Source organism: Melanostigma gelatinosum (assembly GCF_949748355.1).
Source record: "Melanostigma gelatinosum genome assembly, chromosome: 14".
Lineage (NCBI taxonomy): Eukaryota > Metazoa > Chordata > Actinopteri > Perciformes > Zoarcidae > Melanostigma > Melanostigma gelatinosum.
In genome coordinates, this window is record NC_136647.1 from 16,264,940 (window position 1) to 16,284,662 (window position 19,723).

The following is a 19,723-nucleotide window of genomic DNA, read 5'->3' on the forward strand; positions in this document are numbered from 1 at the left end:
CAGCCAGCCATGTGTCAGTCGTAATTGTAAAGCGGTTTGTTCCTGTCGAACGTCTTCCAAGCACCTCAGCGAATCGCCCAACAGTGTTTAAAGGAAATAAAGAGAAGAAAAGGCCATGGCGTAATTCAGCGATGGGCAGATGATTGGGGGCATACATTACCGGCTGCCAACAAGACACGAGGCCCGAGCTGCCAAATCACCCTTAAGAGGACGCCGGAGCACAGGGACTTATCTCAGTGTGTTGGCCTTTCTCCGCTCCAGCACGTTCCGCCATATGTACACAGAGGCAGGGGCACCATCTCATACGTCTTTCTTTGTCTGTGTTTGTCTTGCTGTCTTTATTGCACTCTGTGTGCTCGCTCGCTCTCTGTCTGTCTCTTTCTCTTTCTTTCTTTCTCTCGCTCTCTCTCCCTCTGTTACCTTGTGCTCCCATAACGGTGTGCTGGGGGGGGGGGGCTCTGTCGCCTCCTTAGAAATCCCCTCTTGTTCTTGGCAATTCCGAGATGACACGTTGACTCTTGAAATGTTATGATTAGCCAACATTGTTTGAGCTTCCCTTTTGAGTAAAGCTGCTTAGGGGCCGCAGATAAAGCCACGGCGCATGTTTATCTGCTACATTTCAATCCGTCTTTGTGCCGTTGACAGCAAGAGACGATACCAGCAGAAGACGCTGTGTTCATTTGAAGTTAAACCCGGGGTGTTGCTCGTCGGAATGGAAAGCTGTACCGTGAACTGGACAACGGTACCGATCAAACAACGTGTTAAATTATACTACTGCATACTATTATAGTGTGTTTCCTGTGAAATCATGAAAGCATACTGCGGCGTTCAGCAGAGGTGTCATAGGGAGGGTCTTCAATGGAGCTGGCTGCAAGTTGAGCATGCATCCGCTTAAAGCGCCGTGGCTCGTTTGAAATGGTATCAAACTCTCGGGACACCTCGGGCCCGCTTCGGTCCTTTAGAAAGTCACTGCAGATCTGAGCAGCTTCCTCCTAGACATTGGCTGCTCTTTGTACCCACCGAGTGTTCGCTTGCTTACAGTTTTATTGGAAAACCCGTGCCCTCTTTGTCCTTCCCAGCGGCACTGTGGGAAATTGGACCATGGATGTTTCTTTTTTTCTGATCTTTCTTACTCTGAATTCCCTTTAAATACCTTTTTTTTCATATTTTGCGGCATCGACTCTTCGTATACAGTCAATGGTTGCTGTCTGGTATGCATATGATACCGGCTAAGAAACGTAAATATCAGACGCTGATCACCGGTCGACCGATCGCTGCAGTGAATGCTAGGATGATAACTGTCCAAAGGTGTGCATCCTCATCCCGCATAGCTTCTTGAAGTCATGTCGACAGGTGGACGCAGGAGGCCACGACGGTGTTCTACATTGGAGCGTGGCCATTTGGAACTTTGACCTTTTTCAGAAGAGATGGATCGAGATTGAGGATGGAAGAGATTGGATGACACAGAAACTAATTGGTGAATGTTATAAACGTACTCCTCCACTCGTGGAGACATTTTGTTCATGTGTAACAATAACTACGGCATGGGAAACAGACTATAATATAATTTGATGCAAGCACGCACTTACATGAAGGACGAAACAAGACAAAAACAAAGTCCTCCTCATTGTAGCCCTGCACACCCTGTCCAACCAATGCAGCACCTGTCGTGAGATGCAAAGGGCACAGATAACCTGGAGTAACACGGGAGGAATACTGTCTGGCTCGGCACATTTGCTTCAAAAATAGCAACCCGTAGTCATCCGAGCTCTATCCATTTGTACATACTGGATGTGTGAAGGTCTGTCAGACTCAGCATATTTAAAAAGAAATGTTTGCACTTCTCGTGTGTCCTGGTTACACCGCCTCTTTTGATGATTCCTCAAAAAATTCCAGTGACTTAAGTGTGAGACGAAGTTGTGTTTAAGTGTGGGAAGGAGATGAATGAGGAGGCAGCTTGTGCTGTGTTCATCAAAGTGCACTCCAAGCAGTCAAGGAAGGACGGTTTTTTTCTCTTTCTTCTTTTTTTTCCTCAGTGTTGAGTCTATTTCAAACGTGCAGGTCTTTGCTTCACGTTTGATGGTTTAAGTTGCATTTGCATGAGATGGAAGCATTGTGTGTGTGTGTGTGTGGGGGGGGGGGGGGGGGTTAAGTGCTAGTGGATCTGTGTGCTAAAACACAAGGATGGAGAACATCCCGATTCACCTACGCATGGCCGACACAACTTTTAGAACAGCCCCGTGGTTTGTTTGTGTCTCTCCAGGATTGGAGTTGTGAAAGTCGTGGCGCAGCTATAGCTGGAATTGGAAGGATTCATGTGAGCTGCTAATCAGCCACTTGCCTTTTAGCTTTTAGTCAAAGTACACTCTGACACAAGTAGATCAGAGTGCACTGAAAAGAGCAGGCAGTAATGAAGTGGGTATAGGCTGAGGGGCATTTTATCTTTGAGGCGTTGCTGCCTGACACTGGCACTTTTGAAATTTTACACTCATAATTACTCACTTATGCAAAAAACTGGTTAACCACTGGGGTTGTGGTATCGAGAACCGTTTTCTCCATTGGAACCGGGTTCTACATTCATGGGAACTCAAGGTGTTGTTGGGAAACAGGACTCTAGTTATCGACTCCTGAAGGCAACGTTTGGACCTGTCACTCCTCCTGCATCCGTCAATACAAGTACACAGAGGTTACAGCAAGGTGGACGAGTCGTCAGTAGAGTGGCTAAAGGAGAGAATATAGTCCAAAATGGTATGTGTGTGTACAGTTGATCGTCAAAATCAGCCAACGGTAGTGCAAATTGCGAGGAATAACTGGCAACCTATCTGTCAAATAAAGGCAGTGGAACCAGAATTGTAATTGATGAATGTGATATTCATCAAAACCAGAACTGATAAAAATCTAGCTGGTGAACGCATGCCAAACTAAATGTGACCACTTCTGCCATTTTGCATTTAACGGTTGCCTATTTATTTATTTTTTTAAGTGACTTTTCGTTTGCATACACGTGCACGCTCTTGTGTGTATTTGTTTGTGTGCTTTTCCTGTTTTACGTGTGTGTGCGCGCTCCCAGAGGGGAAACAGGCTATATGGGGTGTTATCTGCTTCTGCAGAGGGTGACAGCTAATCACCAACCCTGACAAACACTGGGGGAGAGGGAGGAGGGAAGAGGGAGGGGGGGATGACAAACGAGAGAGAGATAGAGAGAGAGAGGGGGGAGAGATGGCGCTGGGCAGGGGGATTGGCATTTGAATTCCACTGTGTAACCACAGAGCGCTTCGGATCCTGTCATCACAACCTCTGTATGGGTTTGGACATGAGCTGGACGACCGCGCAGCCGCCCACCTGGCACACTAACAACTAATAAACCCCCATCAGTATAGGCACACACACACACACACACACACACACACAGATAGGAGGCCGCTGAGAAAAGATTGCGACAATTCTCGACGAGTTGAATAAATCTTTGCGTTCGCGGAGTCTGTCAACAGCGGCTTTGATCCCCTACCTGCTGCTCGTGTATTCCCGGCCTCGCCGAGAATGTCTGCCGAAGGGCTCGCTGGCTGCCTTTTACTGCGAGGGATGGCACCCGCTAAAGTGGTACCTTGTCAGGTATAAAGACATCAGCACTTACAGTATTCGCCTGCCGTGCCATTAATCGTGCCCAAAGTCGACGCTAAATGCGCTTGCAGACGGGGGGAGGGTTCGGGTTTGCCTTGCAGATGGGCTGATGCGCGCCTGAGTTAGTGCGAGCTGCCGGTGTCGCCTGTTGACACAGAGATCAAGAGGGCTGTGAGAGATGGAGAGATGCTGTCGTGAGATGGCGGCAGGCAGAGGGAGAGAGAGGAGACGAGGCTCCGCTCTGGTTTTCAAGGAACAATTTCATGTCGATGCATTCCCCTTAAGCCGCCGCCGTCGTCGTCGTCGGTGAGCAAAGACAGCTACTGTAAACGTGGCAGAAAAATATCACTCCATTGAAATGTGCAAAGCAAATGCTATTATCGGTGTGGCATGTGCTCGATAAAACCCTTGAATGTCCCGTTTTTTAAATGTTTAAATGGGCTTTAATGACGGCTCAAGTTTGATTAGCGATAGTCTGACTGAAACGTCAATCTCCTCCCGGTGGTCCCGTGGCTTCTGGCCTCCCAGCTGAGGCCACTGTGTGGGTGGCATTATCCAGACCAACCGGCGTCTGTCTGTGAGGCCGTGATGGGTGTCATGCTGGGTGGGGGTTGGGGTGGGGGGGGGGCGCCATACGGGGAGACCCTCATCTGCTCACAGTGTCGTGCCTCTCACCTCTCTGCTCTCTCTATCTCACCCCGTCACCGAGGCAGAGACTGACAGATGCAGGCGGAGAGAAAAACGCGACACCAGAGTGGGTGGCGTGTCCTTTATTATTTTTTTTTTTTAATTCGGGCATAGATGGAATCCTCCCCAAATAAAATCAGCGATAGCTATCTGATGCTTTTACAGAGCACTGGCACTGTGGCACGATCAGTGAAGAAGACGAAGGTCATGCATCTACTCCGGGAATTGAGCTCGTCATTCGTGTCTTTCAGCATAGTGTTAAGTGCCAGCGGTCTGTTTTAACAGACATACGATAAACTGTGAAACAGTTGAGATCTGATTCGCCATTACATATGATTTGATGAATTGTAGTTTTTATTTTCCTCTTGCTTCACACAGGAGGATTGTTAGCTCGCTGAGTGAGTGGAAACAGAGAGCATTGTGTTGTTCATGTGTGTTTGATGGCTTGCGGTGGTGTGGTGGTGGTGAGCGACCGCATCTGTGTTTGAGAGCGTGCGCGCGCATCAACATCCGCGCGCACGTCTGGCGCTGGCTGCTAATGACAGTTGGCATTTGGCCACTATCAGTGGATCGTTAATTAGTATTGAGAGGTTTGGGGGAGAAGCACAGATTCCCCACCATCTCACAAACAGATGTGTGTTTGATCTGCTAACCCCGGCTTACACAAACACACACACAGGCACACACACTTGAGTACACACACAGTCCATCCATAGCAACTCTCTGACATATGGAAATGTCTATAAGCGAGTCTCTCCCAGCATACTGATATTGACAGCGATAGATCCAAGCACAGGAAAAACATCAGCCCAAAAAAAGCACCAACAGGGATCACAGTGAGGTCTGTTGTGAGTCTGCCAAAGAAAAACCATAAAGACATAAATGACAATAACCAATCCACACCAACATGCACTATTAGCAGCATAGGAGATGCACTCACCTCGCGGTTCAGTATTAGTTTTTCATAATGTAATAATATAATAACAGGTTTTTTTGGTATTGATTTGCTGTCGGTTTTCACATAGAGATGCACCGATTGATCGGCTGTCGGAGCCGACAGCTAACGACGGTTGCATTGATTGGCATTATGGTGCATTCTAGCTCTATTCAGTAAAAACGGGTATTGAGCGAAGGTGGAGTATAATGCCGTCCAGACGTGTTCAAATGTAATCTTGTACAATGTAGTCTTTGGCGATACAACTTAAATCCAGTAGTTTGAAGGACATAAAATCGATATTAGAGAGGGAATTATGGCGTTATGATAACATGTGATTAAAACTACAAACATCTTTTGAGATCAAATTACAATGATTTATTGTGTTGTTTTTTGGGGCAAATAACTACTATAGATGACATGAACAAAGTGAAAGGATAACATTTTGGATTTGTGACGGTTGACTTCAGGACAGTTGAGATTACTTTTCGGGACGGTGTTGAAATGTGTTAGTCTGGAGCCGTGCTGTCATTTATAGATCTGAGAAAGAGGAATCGGCAGGTCAGACTTCTGAATTGGACAGGAGAATTGCAATCAGTGCATCCCTAATTTCACAATCAGGTCCTTATTCACACAAACAAAAAACGCTCAAAAACATCGACACTAAAATGTCAAATGCCCGGACTTGATGGGACCGGTAGTCTCTGAACACCTTCACATCAGAGCAAAGAAATAGTAAATGAACTTCACTGGTGCAAGAAGAGAAGTCATAAAAATAATTAGTGTTTATTTTTTAAAGCCAACCTTTAACGAACCTCTACAAAGTCTCACACACTGGAGTAAAACATTATTATAGCTCGCACTAATGTCAGAGCCTTTGTCTATTCACTTAATTGTAGCATAGTCGTCCTGATGGAATTGCTCTGTGACCTTTACTATTTTTATTCCTTCAGCCCTTATATTTGCTAAGTGATGGTATTCTGGCTGATTAGCGCACCCCCTCCCCCCCCGGTCCGCCCAGACACACACACACACACACACACACACACACACACACACACACACACACACACACACACACACACACACACACACACACACACACACACACACACAATTACAAAACACAATGTATTCACTCCCCGGAACCCCACTCCCATTGTTCTGCTTTATAACACTGGGAAAGGAGCATCAGTCAAGTATATTAGCTGGATCCTATTACTGTCACCAGATTGCCTCTCTGAGCCATCTTAAAGAGCCCCCAGACAAAACTTCCTGTCATGTTAATCCAAGCTTTAATAAATAGAGGGATGTGTAACCATATTCAAATAGGGGCTCCCGTATTTATGCTGACAAAGAGAGACGGGCTATCACCAAATGACAGATGAAAGTGTTTTGCATGAAAAGGAGGAGGGGGAAAAGAACAAAAAAAAAGTTTTTATCGGCGCTCGTTGTCTCCCATTCTGGGAGAGAAATGTCAAATTATTGAAATGGCCTTTTTAAAAAAAAAAAAAAAGCTTAAGCCTAATCTAAGTAAAACACTGCAGGTATTAGGGACAGTGGGCATTGTGAGTGGAATGAATGCTATTCAGCTCAAGCTAGCAGCTCATTTCATCCCCCTTGTTCACCTATTGATATCAAAGTACATAATACACAGCTTGTCTCCGGGGAGAGATTTATGTTCATCGGACCCGTGAACATGAGAGCACGCTGTCATTGGGCACCTCCACTGGTTCATGAATACAGAAAGTCGGTTATTCAATTTTACTTTCTCGATGGTTATTCAGAGGCATTACCAGCAGTTAAAGCTCAGGCGGTCGCAAAGGTGCAGCAGTGGATACCCTCACCACCGACAAGGAGAGCTTAAAATCGGCCTCTCAAATTCAAGGCCATCTTTTCCATTCACTTGTGTGTGTGGATGGGGGGGGGGGGGCAAAGACACTTCAGCTATCACATGGAAGGACTCTCTCTCAGACTGGATTCATTTACAGAGAGAGTCGTTCCTTGACTCTGAAGGAAAATAATCAGAGTTAAAACAGTATTTCGCCACCGCACGTCTGTGTGTTTCCCTGTTTCATGAACAGGCTGATTGAATCCGAACACGTGTTTTTCCTGCTGTCGTGTGACTGAAATGTTCCACGTTTTGCTGATGCTGCACGGCTTTCCCCTTCGCCTTGGTAAATGCAGCATTGTTAGCAGAACCGTCAAAAAAAAGCATATCGCCAATTTTCTTTTTTTTTCTAATAAAGCTGAATAACAGTGTGTGTTTAAGACCCTATCGTAAATACACTGTTCTCCCAAAATAATACAGGTGAAAATGGCCAGAAAATAAGTCTTGAGAAACGAAGCCCTGATTATTATAAGCAGCATTACTCGTAATAGTAGTCAATAATAAGATTGGTAATAACATGAGTATTGATGATTTGTAGTGAAAGAGATTAAAATGATTTGGTACATTTACTGTTTAGTAAGCTTGTAAATGCTAGTGAGCCATACGATGAGCAAGCTGGTAACAATTGAACAATATAGAAACATTCTAATTGGTCTTCTGCTGTATATCTACGGTTTGAAACCATGGTTATGACCTCATGCATCTACTGCTTGAGCAATGGAAACCAAGGAAGCCTCACCAAAGACTAAGACAGACAACGTCCGTTAGCTGTCAGCTGTTAGCTCCATTATAAGCAGGACTGTGCTACGGGGAGATGTTGCATTTCAATACAATAAGTGTCTGATTGAGTTATTCGTTCCAAACCGTTTTTAGGGTTTATTTTGGGCTTGCAGTTGTGACAAATTGCAAGCTTTAAAGCTTTCATGCGGCACACGTGTGTAAACGGAAAAACACAACATGAAATATGAAACCGATGAGCCTGACGCTTGCCGATCAGCTGGAAATCGGTGCATCTTTATGAATTACCTTAAAATAAAATAACATATAATAATTTCCCGTTTAATCCCTTTTTCGTCCTGTACAACTTCCTCACGCGTTCAACTCATGTGCCCTTTTAAGCAAACCTCTTCCCAGACTTCCCTCTTCCCGCTCTGCATCATGTTTTCACACAGTCTCCCCAAACACTCACAGTATCCTCTGACCCTTTTCTGTCCAATGCTGCTTGCAGCTATATTTACATTAGCAAGGAGGACGGGGGAAGAAGGGGAGGATGATGTAAGATGTCTGTGTGTGTGTGTCTGTGTGTGTGTATTTGTGCGTGTGTGTATTTGTGTGTGTGTGTGTGTGTGTGTGTGTGTGTGCTAAAAGATAAATCTGATTGGCTCACCAGGAGGAAAGACATCATTTTAAACAAGTCCTCAATGCTAAACTGTTTGCTTTAGGGCTTAGGGATTGCTCACCTCTCCAAATACTATTTTAGCTTGAAAGCACAATATTTCCCAGCCGGAGCTTTCACAGGGGAGGGAGAGGGAGGGCCCTGGTGCTGCAGCTTCATGGAGGTGGCTCGCAGGCATACTCCATTCTGACAGAATGAGGAGGCACTCTGCAAGAGTGTGGCGGAGAGGAAAGGGGCCCTATTAATAAAATGACTCCATAATGGGTAGTTCCCTGTAGCTTGGCACAGGAAGACGGGTGGATTGATGGACGAGGCCGAGGCCTACTTCCTCGAGCATACTGAGCGCGACTGTGTGCACATGCCTCTGTGGGGTCTGGCCAAACGCAAAAGGCCATACTGAAGTCCCATTCATATCGGAAGGAAGAACCGTATAAATGGGTTTCCTGTGTTGTGTAAAAGGGGTCCGTTTTAAGCTAGCCGTACATCACGGATAAGCCCGGTCGCAAAGCCGTCCTGAGATGGCGGTTGAGCCGTATGAAAGCTTCCGTTTTTTGTTTGTTTTTAATTGACAAATTACGCAATATGTTCCGCGACACAGATGGCTGATTTGGAGGATGGCAGCGGATAGAGTTTACCTTAATTATAATCTAAACGGTAAGGTAGACAACACTCCCTGGATGATGGTATCACATTGGGAAAATGCATATTTGGCAGACGTGAAATAGCAATTGCCTATTGTTCACAATAAAAAGGATATGTAAGTATGATTAAGGCTGGCTCGGGCAGTGCGAGAGATGTGCGAATAAAATGTCGCTCTGCCACAACAGCGTTACAGTCTGCCCTAACAACATAGCAGCCTCCCCAAGGCACCGGCCCATCATCCTTTCATTACATTCCTTTGTAACAGTACATTGATTAGAGTGGCCTCGGCATGACTGCCGTTTTAATTGTGTATTTGCCGATCTGAGAGCTGCACAGAGCGCTCCGTGCTAGGATCTGTAGCAACCATTGCAGCAATGCTCTGAGGCGTTCTTTGACACACAAAGTTCATCATTAGAATATACATCAGCTCGCATCACCATAGCGACCTCCTTGGATGCCGAGCGGGGGGACCTCATAAATATGTAATCCTGACAGATTTGAGGAATTGTTTTCCTCAAGTGTTCCTCTCAAGCCATTTTGTTAATGTCAACATGAAGGAAAGTTACTGGAATAAGTGTTGACATTCAGCCCATGGTGTATGTCATCAATAATTACATACACGCGGAAATTTCTGTCAGATGACTGCGGAAAAACACTCGAATCGCACTCCGTCGCTCTCGTTTTTCCGTAATTAGGTTTTATAAAATAGATGAAGTGTGGACGTGAACGCTGTAATCTCACTTCGTGTTGCCATAGCGTGCGCTTCATTCGTAGTGTAATATGTAGAGAACCATATGGCAGTTTTTCATTCCTCAAATACGTGGTTGTCCGTTGGTAATTAGAATTGCTGGGGTGTCCTTATGGCTCCTCTTGTTCTCCTCTCTCTATCCTGTCCCAAAAATATATGTACAATGAAGACATTTTACATCGCTTTGAAATCGGTATGCAAATTGTCATTTGTCGAACAGCATTGGATACAAACCAGGTGAAGAATCCTGCAAAACAAATTCACTATGAGAAAAGTAAAGAGGAACAGGTAGACGGAGCAGACAGCAGATAAGAGCCTCTTCACCCTACATAACTGTGCTTTTTCTATCTGTGTGTGTGTGTGCATTTGCACTCTAGCCGTGTAGTTTTATCACTTCTGCTGAGGGTTGCCACTCATCCATTTTTCCTTTTGGGAAAGAGAGAGGTTGTGTTCCAGATTAAACATAGCTGGCTCGGCCTCTGCCGCGGACCTGAACATAAAAAACAGTGCTCGTCCATCTAGGCTCGCGCTTAAGAACAATGTCCCTTTTGCCCCCTCGTGTAATTGCGAGAGCTTATAGGCAGCTAAAATGTTGCCCTCTGCTCCTCGTTACGCCGCCACTTGTAAAAAGCGCTCAAGCGTGGACGCAGCACACTGCAGCTCAACGTTCCCGGGCAATAATATAGATCTCCTCTACAAAAGAACAATCGAAAGGGTTGTCACAAATTTGTCCATTGTCACCGGGTCGCTATCACTCCTCCGTTAATTGCCGTCATTGTAATAGAATATGAGATGCTCCACGCTGCAAAGGGAGCGTTGATGAAGGGGCAGTGCCAGCCGAGGGCTTCTCCTTGAACGTCCATGACCTAGATCTCTCATAGTGATGATGATGATCATAATGCAATACTTCATTGATCCCTGTAGGATTTCGTTTACCCCCTTTACCCCCCCACAGTGAGGCTGTGGTAGAGGTTCAGACACAGACTGCTGCCCGAAGAAGGCAGGGATTCAGTCTCTTGCTCAGAGACACTTAAGGACAACAGATACTTGCCAACAAGGGGGCTTAAATCTGGGTCCTCCAGTTAAACAGCTGTCTCTCTCTCTCTCTACCCAATATGTTATTGGACTGAGTATATCTGGACAGAAGTGGTTCAAAGTGGTTATGTATTCATGGTGACTCTTAAGGTTTGGGTGGTTCCAGTGGAAAGTCCTATTTATCAGATCCCCCTGGTGATATCGAGGTGTTTTTTCTAGTGTTATGCATAGCCAAAGGGCCTTTTATGAATCAGCAAAAAAACTAAAGATAGTCTAGGGCCTTGTAGATCAGCTGCTGTAATGAAACAGCATTATGGATCAGCAATGATCGGCAATTAGCTTTATCGGCGGCAAGTGGGACATTAAACTGTCTTCCGTGGCCATTGTTCTCGTACAAAAGAAAATGCAGATTATAGTGAGGTGTTATGGAGGCAACACACGCCAGTGGTGCCAAACAGTGCTGTTGCAGCTCGCCGGGGGAAGAGAGTGGACGCAGGGGATACGGATGGCGCGCTAGTTAGCTAGGTAGCTTGTCTTCCTCTGGAGCGACGGGGACTGAGGCAGGACTGAGGGGGGTTCTTGGACCTTATTTGGACTCTCGATATCTTGAATGTGTCTGCGATACACCGGTGAGCCTCTTGCCAGCACTGATCTCCCTCATATCAGGGGCTTCTGTTGGACTGGGCTGAAGCTATTTTTTCAACTCGAGGTATTCACACCAGGATTTTTTTTTTAAGGTGAATCGACCACATTTTGACAAGGATTTTTCGTAAACTTGTCAAAAATAATCTGCTCTTTTGAGCATCACCTGTTGAAAATAGTACAGACTGTGCTTTGGTGTTGTCACCAAAACTGACACCAAAATTGCCTGATAACTACAAGCACACGGTGCAATTTTTTTTCTTCCCACTTGGCTGAAAGTGAAGTTCACAGCAAGTATAATGGATGAAGGCAAGAAAGAAACCTCTGTGCACCCAATACAAGCTGCACAAAGCCCCGCCGGGTGCCAGCAGAAAAGCAGAGCCCAGAGCCTCAGCAAGCGGTCCCAGGTCACTGTCTGTGGCTCCGGTCTCCTTTGGCATCAGATATGATCTATATCAGTGTCACCCCCAAATTGCAGGAATGCTCCTGTGCTAGCCTTCAGCTGTGAGCGGAATGTAAATGTGCATTTGACACCTTTCTAAATCGCTGTCATAATTCATTTCCAGGGCTCTTAAATCTCTCCCTGTCACCTGGCACCGCTGCTGTTTTCCTGTCCAAAAACAGAGCACATTAGCCTTTATTGATGCCTTTGTCCTTTGATACATAATTCATCATTCAGCAGCCCTTTCTTTTCTTTTTTTCTGAATAATTTTTCGGATGTTGTTCAAACATATGGATTGATACAGACAAAGAGGTTGCACCTGGTATGGAGTTAGATCTCATGCCATATGACAGGAACAGGATGATATAGAGCTTCACCGTCGCGTTGCTCTTAAGTTGACTGACCACAGGACCTTTTTCACTTTAATCTATCAGCATTACAGTCCCTGTGAAGCTCGCATGTTCTACGATTCCTCCTGAATCAGGTAACGTATGGCACACTAGGATGTGTAATGTGCAGAGTCACAGGGTTCATCTGGGAGTCATTTTTAAAATGAATTCATGGTGTACGCCATAAACAATCCTATACCGTACACACTCAATGAGTCATTCTGCCCAACATACAAATGCCTTAACTCAAACTAATTGTTACATTTAAGAGAAAAACGTTTCCACATTTGTGTTGGAAGGCATGCTTGATAACGTGAGTTACTAATTGTAACTCCAGATTCTAGGAATGTCAGCTGTAACAATCACAATACAGGAAACTAATGGAATGGTCGCGACATTTCAATTACGGGCAAGACAGACGGACAAAAAGTACTGAAATCAAACACCAAAGTAGGTCAAAATAAAATTCGGAAAACTCAAGCTGTTAAAACTAAGTGCAGTCTGTCAATTCCAAAGCTGCATTAGAGACTGCGGGAACACTACGAATCAATCAAACCAACTGTATGAGCAACTGGCTGCAACACCAACTTTGCAGGCTCTTTTAGCTTTGACATTACTGGATACCTTCACAGCCACAGGGAAATAGCTGGATTCAAAGACATGATAGAAAACATTCTTAAAGGTTGCAAATTGCAACCAACTTAAATGTGTACCGTGTGCCTACTAGCATGTGAGGGACTCTTACTAGCCGACGCAAAAACCTGGTTGGCCCTATCGAGAGCCAGCCGCTATCAACACTGTTCACGCTGTCATTATAACACTTTAAAAATGGAAAAAGTATTCATATTCATTTAATGACTGTGTCATATTTTTCTCACCTTGTAGAAGACGAAGATAAGAAACATAAGAGCATTTTTACACATGCATTAAATATATATGCAGTCTCAGCTAATACCTTGAAATCAAATTGGCATTTACAGAACAGCATCAAAACAAACTAAAACGGCACCTTCTGAATTGTGAATACAAGTGAAATTGCCGGTAAGCCAACAGTTCACATACCTAATACACTCCTCTCAGCCCTCTTTTTAAAGAGGGGGTTATTTGGTTCAGATGCGTTTTCTTCAGGTTTAGTTAAAGAGCTGCACGGCCTGCTTGAACCCCCGACTGTCTTCCAGCAGTCTTGTGGTCATGGACTGTTCCAGTGCATATACCACAGTGAAATGGACTTTTGCTCTTTTCTTCATTGTCACAAAAGGCCAGGCACTTCGCTGGAGTTCCCATTCCCCTTTTACATAGTGATAAGACAGCCATTATCCTTTGAACCTTTCTTTTCACCGAGCCAGGAGAAAAGGAAGAGAGAAAGGAGGAGGAGGAGGACGACAGAGAAAGATTTCTTCCCTGAGGTGAGCCTGGCCTCACCTCTGTGTGGCGGGCTGTTTTTGTGAGCAGTGAAGAGGTCCTTAACCTTCTATCAGATGGAGGCACACAGTTGTGTTCTGCTTGAATAACTACATTGAAAAGCCCTGAAGCACGGGAGATGGTTCTATAGACTCTGCAAGTGGCAGAGAGAGAGAGGGGAGGGGGGTGGGGGGGTGGGGGGGGGACTGACCTGCTGGAGTGTGACTCTCACATGATGTGCACATTCTCTGTTGAAGTGCCCATCAGTGCTTCACTGTGGATCTGTGTTCTTTGTTGTACGGGTCTCTGCTGACAGGATGGTCCTCCTCTAATAATGTCACAACAACACGGTTCACACATTCATATGATACACTTCCTTTAATAGACCTCACTTCATTTTTTACAAAGTAGCAGTCTTTCTGCTCTCAGGCAGTAAATGGCTTTACGGTAGCGAGTGCCATCAATATCAGAGCGCAGATATTTGAATGTCATGTTGCATGAAGGGCTCAATCGCCGTTTATGGCTGATGATAGTGTTTTTTCTTCTTCAATTTTTTATAGAACTCAGATTTCACTTGTTTGTCTTGATAGAAACACCAAATCCAGTCAGTGACATAGAAAAACAAACTTATTACACTGTGCGACAGAATCGTAAATAGTTATGTTGTGTCTTATGTTGCGGGTGCTCGTGGGTGTCATTTGAAATTTTGATCTCGCCACCAAATCACAGAGTAGGTTTCACAAAATTGTTACTCATCAATTTCTGGAACAACAGTTGTATTTCAAGAAAGCGTTGAGTCTTCGCCTATGCCGCCGCGGCTCCTTTTCGCCGTTCCAGTATTACTTATATTAGATGACAGAAGTCGAACGCGATAAATTTCCATCTCCCATGTAAATGATCACAGGCTGTCAGCCACACTTGTCAAATTAAACGTTCTTCCACAGTTGGTAAACATGCCGTTCCATCTTCGGCTCTGTCAGATGTGGAGACATAATAAACCGTTTCTGGTTTTAGGAGCAGATTTCCAACAAAACAAAAAGAAAGTTTTCTCACATTTAATTCCAGGACAGTGTAATAATCTAGCTACTTGATGTAACAATGGCAGGACTGTACTGCAGAAAACAAACCCAAAAAAACAATCCAGACGTATTCTTCAGACTCAGGCAATAAAATCACAAACCGCTCTGCACTCCAAATTCCAGTTATCCCCTTTCCAATCACTTTAATGCAATTTTCATTAGATCGCCTGGCATGAGACAAAAGGTTAGGTTGCGTGACATTGTGAATAAAACTGTTGCTGCAGGTGATATTGCTTGGCAGCGGTTTTATCCGTTCACTACTTTTCTATCTTTCCCCCCATGCAGTCATCAGACAACAGATTTGTTTGGAGAAGCGTTTCAGAGATGGATGGAGGAAATGTTGCTAATAGTTTAGCTTTGCACCGGCTAACCGTAGCTGTCACAACGGTGACAGGATAAACTATAAAAGAGATGGAGAGAAAATGTTGCTAATAGTTTAGCTTAGCACCGGCTAACCGTAGCTGTTACAGCGGTGACAGGATAAACTATAAAAGAGATGGAGACAAAATGTTGCTAATAGTTTAGCTTAGCACCGGCTAACCGTAGCTGTTACAGCGGTGACAGGATAAACTATAAAAGAGATGGCGAGAAAATGTTGCTAATAGTTTAGCTTAGCACCGGCTAACCGTAGCTGTCACAACGGTGACAGGATAAACTATAAAAGAGATGGAGAGAAAATGTCGCTAATAGTTTAGCTTAGCACCGGCTAACCGTATCTGTTACAGCGGTGACAGGATAAACTATAAAAGAGATGGAGAGAAAATGTCGCCAATAGTTTAGCCCTCTGATAACCGTAGCCGCTAGCCCTTTGCAAATGGCGAAACTAATAGCAACATTTCCTCGTTATGAAAAGTCTCTCTTTTTGACTCACTTTTTTTAGTTGCTTTGCAGTAGCCAATGCTGGAATAGCAGCTTTTTTTCTGCTTTTTTTACATCCAAAAAATTACAAGACCTCAGTTTCTCTTTAACATACAAAAATCAACTTGGTTCATGAAATGGTTCTAAACTCACAATAAATGATTCATTTCTATTGGCCCTCAGATTTTCCCTGTTAAGAGTCCCATACAGACTGTCTGCCTTTCTTTCTGCTTTGACCTTTAGTAAGTGATGCCTCAGCATAAATGTTTATTCAAGGTAACTGATGGTCTTGTTTCTGCCAAATGTCCTGCTGCAAACACTCCTGCAGTGTAGGCTCGCCCACTTCAGGTGCTCAGCTCTGTGTTCTCTTGAATGGAGTAACGACACCCTGTGCACATAATGCCGGGCCACTGAAATGAGTGAAATCTAGGTGTGCCTCGCATATGGGTTGCTTAAAATCCATATGTCTTTCGCTGGCTATTTTTGGCAAATTTGGAAGCGCTTTTCGGGGAGGTGAAAATAAAGTGCCTGTGAGCCGTGCAGTGAGTAGCCGGGGCCCCTGCAAGCTGTGCCAGCGTCCTGTGTGCCAAATGTGTGGCAAGAGGGTGGCATGAAGAAGCGTGCCAGCGCTAGTCTGCCCGGCTGCCAGGCACTTCTCTTCATCCAATCAGACAGTTCGACTTGAGCGAGACCCCTATTCTTGTCTCTTCCCATGTCCTCCACGAAGCTTTGTCACCCTCCCGTGAAAAACACAGATGCATGCTTGTGTGCACATCCCCCCCCCCCCCCCCCCCCCCGCACAGCATCATGCCTCCTCGGTACACCGTTACACTTACCTAGAGACCATAACCGGAGAGTGGATGGTGCAGAGTGTTCCCTCTTTGTTTCTGTCTGCTGCTGTCTCCCCCTCTGTGGGTTTTTTTTTCTCTCCCACGACAAAATCACAGGCTAAATGAGCATGCCTCACTCTGTTTTATTTGTTTTTTTAAGCATTTCTTCAGAGTTGTATCGAAAAGCAGAGTGTGTCTAGAGATCAGTTTTTCAGGGATGTGTGAAAAAACAAAGCAAAAAGAAAAAAAGAAAGAAATCTGTGTGTGGCTTTATTGGACATGATGAGGGATGATATTATGGTGGATGCTGCTGCCGCCACCGCCGCTGCGAGATGAGGGAGGGATCCCATTTGTCTCACGCTCGCTTAGCGTAATGTGTCTATCTGTCACTCTCCCCCGGACCGGCCATTGGTGTTCATCGAAATAAACATATTGTCCGCACAGTTCTCCGCTTCCTTTTTCCCCCGCCACTTGTCATCATTGTTCATTTCGCCATTTTTTCCCCCGCTCGCGTCTTTGGACATTTCTAATCCGGACCGTGAGTGAAAGCCACTAAGATTGGTCAAATTCATCAAAATTACGAGCCACAGACAGCAAAAGGAAACTGGTAACCCGACAATAACCCCGCGACCGCGGAGTGATTATGTAGGAGAGAGGTGCTTAGAAAGAAATACGTGTAAGGCAGCGAGAGTTTAAACTCGAAGAATGATTACAGTGAGGAGAATGAGACTCAATGGGGGAGAAGGTGACGTGAGGCCTTTGCTAAAAAAGAGATTAAGCTAATGTCAGTGCCTTTTCTTATGTCTTCCAGGTTGACGATGCCATGCTTATGTTTGATAAGACAACTAACAGACATAGAGGTAAGTGCAAAGCGTCCGCTCTCTTTTTCTCCTATTTTTATTTAGTTTCTTTTTATTTTTTTGCTCTGTCTTTCTGAAAGGTGAGAAAATAGTCATTTGATGTCCTTTCCCCATGAGATAACACACAACAGTTCCAATCTTACATGATATTAGGTGTACCATCTGCTCAACAATGGGAGCGTGTCAAAGTAATCAATAAGCTGGTGCGGTGTTTAGAATGTTGGAGTGTGTGTGTGTGTGTGTGTGTGTGTGTGATGATGGTGTGAGTGCTTCAGAGAGGTGCTTAAAGGGTGTAAAGATTGTGAGATGGTGGGTGCTGTGCAGTCAGATAACAGCGTCAGATAAGGCCCGAGAGAAGCACCGACTTTATCGGCGTCTCTCATCGGCTCCTTATCTGAGATGAGGGGGGACGTTTCTCTCTCGTGCAGAGGACTTTCCAAAGACAGGTTCCCTCCCCGCGCCGCGATGCGGCGCCGCGCATTCGAGCCAAGGCGCACGCTCGCCGGCTTTTCAACCGCTGGCAAGCGCGCGTGCGCGCAGGGGCTGTCACTTATCCTGAGCCGCGCGTGTGCGGGGGACGGCTGTTATTGGCTATGAATCCTCACATCGGTGCGTTAGAGGAACTTTTAGGAGACAGACTGTCCCCGGCTGCGTGCGTGCGTCACCGTGTGTGCGAGCAGGCGACATGCACTGACAGGTATCTCCACAAGAGAAGGGAGCACAGACTCCTCTCTGTCTTGTCACACCAGTCAGCTCGCTCATACAGGCAGACAGAACCGCCATCGCACCGTCTCAGTGAACCGGGCCCAGCGCCCTTCTTTTTCCTCTCCACACAAGACGTAAACATCCGTTTGCAGCGAGTCGTCCTCTCTCAACACTAATAAATGTTTAAAGTGCAGCCGGCTCGGATCGAAAGATGTGTTGTTTTTTTACTTTCTCATTTCCTTTCTGTACTGTATCGTGTGTGTGTGTCCGCTGTGCAGACGAACTCTTTGAGTCTGGTAAACAGTTTCTAAGTGAGGAACATGTGAACTGTCGTGGAAGTGATCTCTGGCTTTAAGGGGATTTTGATCCCTAGTGACAGAACCCAGTGTGAGGTCTGCTTTGGGATTTTTCTCGCTCTCTCCTATTTCTCTCTCTCCCTCTCCCCCCCTGTCTACTGCACTGCCAGCCCTCTGTGAAAAGGGGGTTGGAGCGCCACGCTCGGGGAGTGTGTTCGGCGTTCGCCTTTGGGCAGCGAAATGCCCTTCAAATGAAGACAATGATGGAGAAACAGCCTCCTTGGCAATTTAGCTGATGACAGCGGACGTATTTATATTGAGTGTGACACTGAGGCGGGAGGCAGGTGCAGCGCTTGCTGCTGTTGCCGTTTCTTCCCAACTAGCATTTTGATATTTTGTTCCGGTGGCAATTTGAACCAGCGGATATTTGCTGCTTTGCGTCTCGAAAAAAAAAAATAAAACACGGCAGGTCTTCCAGATGAATTGCATAGAATATTACAGAGCCATAAGAAAAAAAATTGAATAATTGATCAGAGCCATTGGTGTGAAAGTGTAATATTAATGGCTCAGCTGCCCTGTGACCACAAAGGAAAGGACATTGAATATCTAATCAGTGAAACCAGTGCCTGGGCCGGCTTTACCGCTGCCTAAAGCTCCAGTAATGGGCATCTGGCAGGCTGGCGGTCCAAATCAATTTCCCACCTGTGTTCATTTTTATCTTTGTGATAGAATCATGAAAAAATAATTCTGCAATTTCTTTTCTGCAGCACTGCAATGGATAGAAATAACACGTTCTCTTTTAAACAATCCAGATGTTACACGATGCGATGCTTCTAAAAATATTACAAAAACACAGTGATTGCATGTCCCGAAAATAGCAGTTCACTTCGGGGCTCGAATGCAAAGCACTGCAGGATACAGCATTTTTCTAACAACGAATTCCATTTGCCCTATTTTATTCCTCATAAATCTGGAATGCTGTCATGCAAGTGTGGCCTCCAACTGCCATTTGCATGTTTTGGATTGCAACCAAATTGACCCTAAAAGCCTGCAGCACGACAACAGCCTAACATTTTCTGTTGAGCTCGTCAAAAGTATCGACACTTTCGTCATTTTTTCGACACCACGTGTTTAAAACGATACGATCCCCGTTAATTACACATTTCGACAGTATCGTAATTTACCGAAGCTGTGACAACAAAACAGATCTACGATCAGATTTTCAACCCGTAAGGCTGCGCGGATGAATCGACGGGGGAGGAAAACC

At 45.2% G+C, this 19,723-nt stretch overlaps 1 protein-coding gene across 9 annotated transcripts in view; it reads left to right on the forward strand.

Moving 5' to 3' along the window:
* Window positions 1-19,723, forward strand: part of LOC306787691 (RNA-binding protein Musashi homolog 2) — a 218,196-nt gene that overhangs the window by 104,847 nt on the left and 93,626 nt on the right. For all 9 annotated transcript variants that reach the window (XM_079282911.1, XM_079282912.1, XM_079282910.1 and 6 more), the window contains exon 7: window positions 17,407-17,455. In XM_079282911.1, the coding sequence (XP_079139037.1) occupies window positions 17,407-17,455 (49 nt within the window). The remainder of the gene's footprint in view (window positions 1-17,406; window positions 17,456-19,723) is intronic.